We start from the raw sequence: 1,501 nt of genomic DNA, 5'->3' as shown, positions 1-1,501 counted from the left end.
CACACACACACACACACACACACACACATCAACAACATTGTCCCTCCTCCTCCATCAGCAGGTGATAAACATGTCTGACCTCAGAGTCTCCAGTCTACATCGTGGACTCTCCAGAAAACCACACAGCTGCTTCACTCCTGAATCCTGCAGCTTGTTCACACTCAGGTCCAGTTCTGTCAGATGGGAGGGGTTGGACTTCAGGGCTGAACTCAGAAAAGAACAGCTGGTCTCTGACAAACTGCAGCTCCTCAATCTGAATAAAGAATAAAACATGTAAGTTTAGAAACAAATCTTTTAAAAACGCTGAACTCTGCAAAACTTTGATCCAACTGAAAGATGTTTTTGATCAAACCTTGAAAAAAAAAACTTTATGTTCAATCTCCAGAGATATTGTGATATCTTGAACAATCTGACATGATTACTTATCTCTTGAAGAATGTTGTGAATGACTCTCAGCTACTACCACACCACATTTAGCTCAGTGTCTGTAAAATTCACTGAGGTAAAGACACTTCTGTGTTGGCTGAGGTCAATTAGCTGCAGCAGCCATCTTGAATGACGTCGACTCCAAACAGTAATCAGTTTCAACAATTAATCCAAAGATTAATTGTTGAACGTTTCTTTGAAATATGTTCAGTGGTTTATGAGATATTTTGCTAACAGACAAACAGGACTGACTCCAACAAATTATATCAAGGTTTTAGACAAAAATGTTGCACAATGTGTTTCACTCAAAGTATGTGTTGAGTATGATGCTCAGCTACTACCACAACAACTGTCAGCTCAACATCTGTCAAACTGGCTGAGTTATAGTCATGTTGGTGTTTCCTTAAGTCAGATGGCTGTGGCGGCCATCTTGAATCTGGTTGACTATAAAAATAAATCAGTAGAGACATATTCAATGATTATTTTCCTAAAGTTTTGTTAGAGATTTTTATGATACGATAACTTTTACTGATAACCCCCCCCCACACACACACACACACACACACACACACACACATCAACAACATTGTCCCTCCTCCTCCATCAGCAGGTGATAAACATGTCTGACCTCAGAGTCTCCAGTCTACATCGTGGACTCTCCAGAAAATCACACAGCTGCTTCACTCCTGAATCCTGCAGCTTGTTCACACTCAGGTCCAGTTCTGTCAGATGGGAGGGGTTGGACTTCAGGGCTGAACTCAGAAAAGAACAGCTGGTCTCTGACAAACTGCACCTCCTTAATCTGAATAAAGAATAAAACGTGTAAGTTTAGAAACAAAACAAAACTTTTAAAGACTCTGAACTGTGAAAAACATTGATCCAACTGAAAGATGTTTTAATGTTTCAAATTAAACTTTTTAATTGTAAGAGCCATTTATTCAAAGGAGTTGAAAACTTCATGTAAAATGTGTTGTTTTTACAGTTTGAGTAATTTCTGTGAATAATAGTTTGTTAGTGTGTTAAAGATTAGGATAAATAACAACATGTGTATGTTATATATTCTTATTACGTGCTG

The 1,501-nt window shown here is 38.4% G+C and overlaps 1 protein-coding gene across 1 annotated transcript in view; it reads right to left on the bottom strand.

Moving 5' to 3' along the window:
- Nucleotides 1-1,501, bottom strand: part of LOC119429043 (NLR family CARD domain-containing protein 3-like) — a 15,414-nt gene that overhangs the window by 8,886 nt on the left and 5,027 nt on the right. Inside the window, exons 4-5 of the mRNA XM_037696760.1 lie at nucleotides 1,055-1,228; nucleotides 80-253 (exon numbers count right to left, since the gene is read on the bottom strand). Coding sequence (XP_037552688.1) covers nucleotides 80-253; nucleotides 1,055-1,228 — 348 coding nt within the window. The remainder of the gene's footprint in view (nucleotides 1-79; nucleotides 254-1,054; nucleotides 1,229-1,501) is intronic.

The sequence above is a fragment of the Nematolebias whitei genome, chromosome 23 (assembly GCF_014905685.2).
Source record: "Nematolebias whitei isolate Nwh7 chromosome 23, NemWhi1, whole genome shotgun sequence".
In the NCBI taxonomy this organism is placed as follows: Eukaryota; Metazoa; Chordata; class Actinopteri; order Cyprinodontiformes; family Rivulidae; genus Nematolebias; species Nematolebias whitei.
Note: the sequence above shows the minus strand (reverse complement) of the source record. Positions and strands in the feature narration are given on the sequence as shown.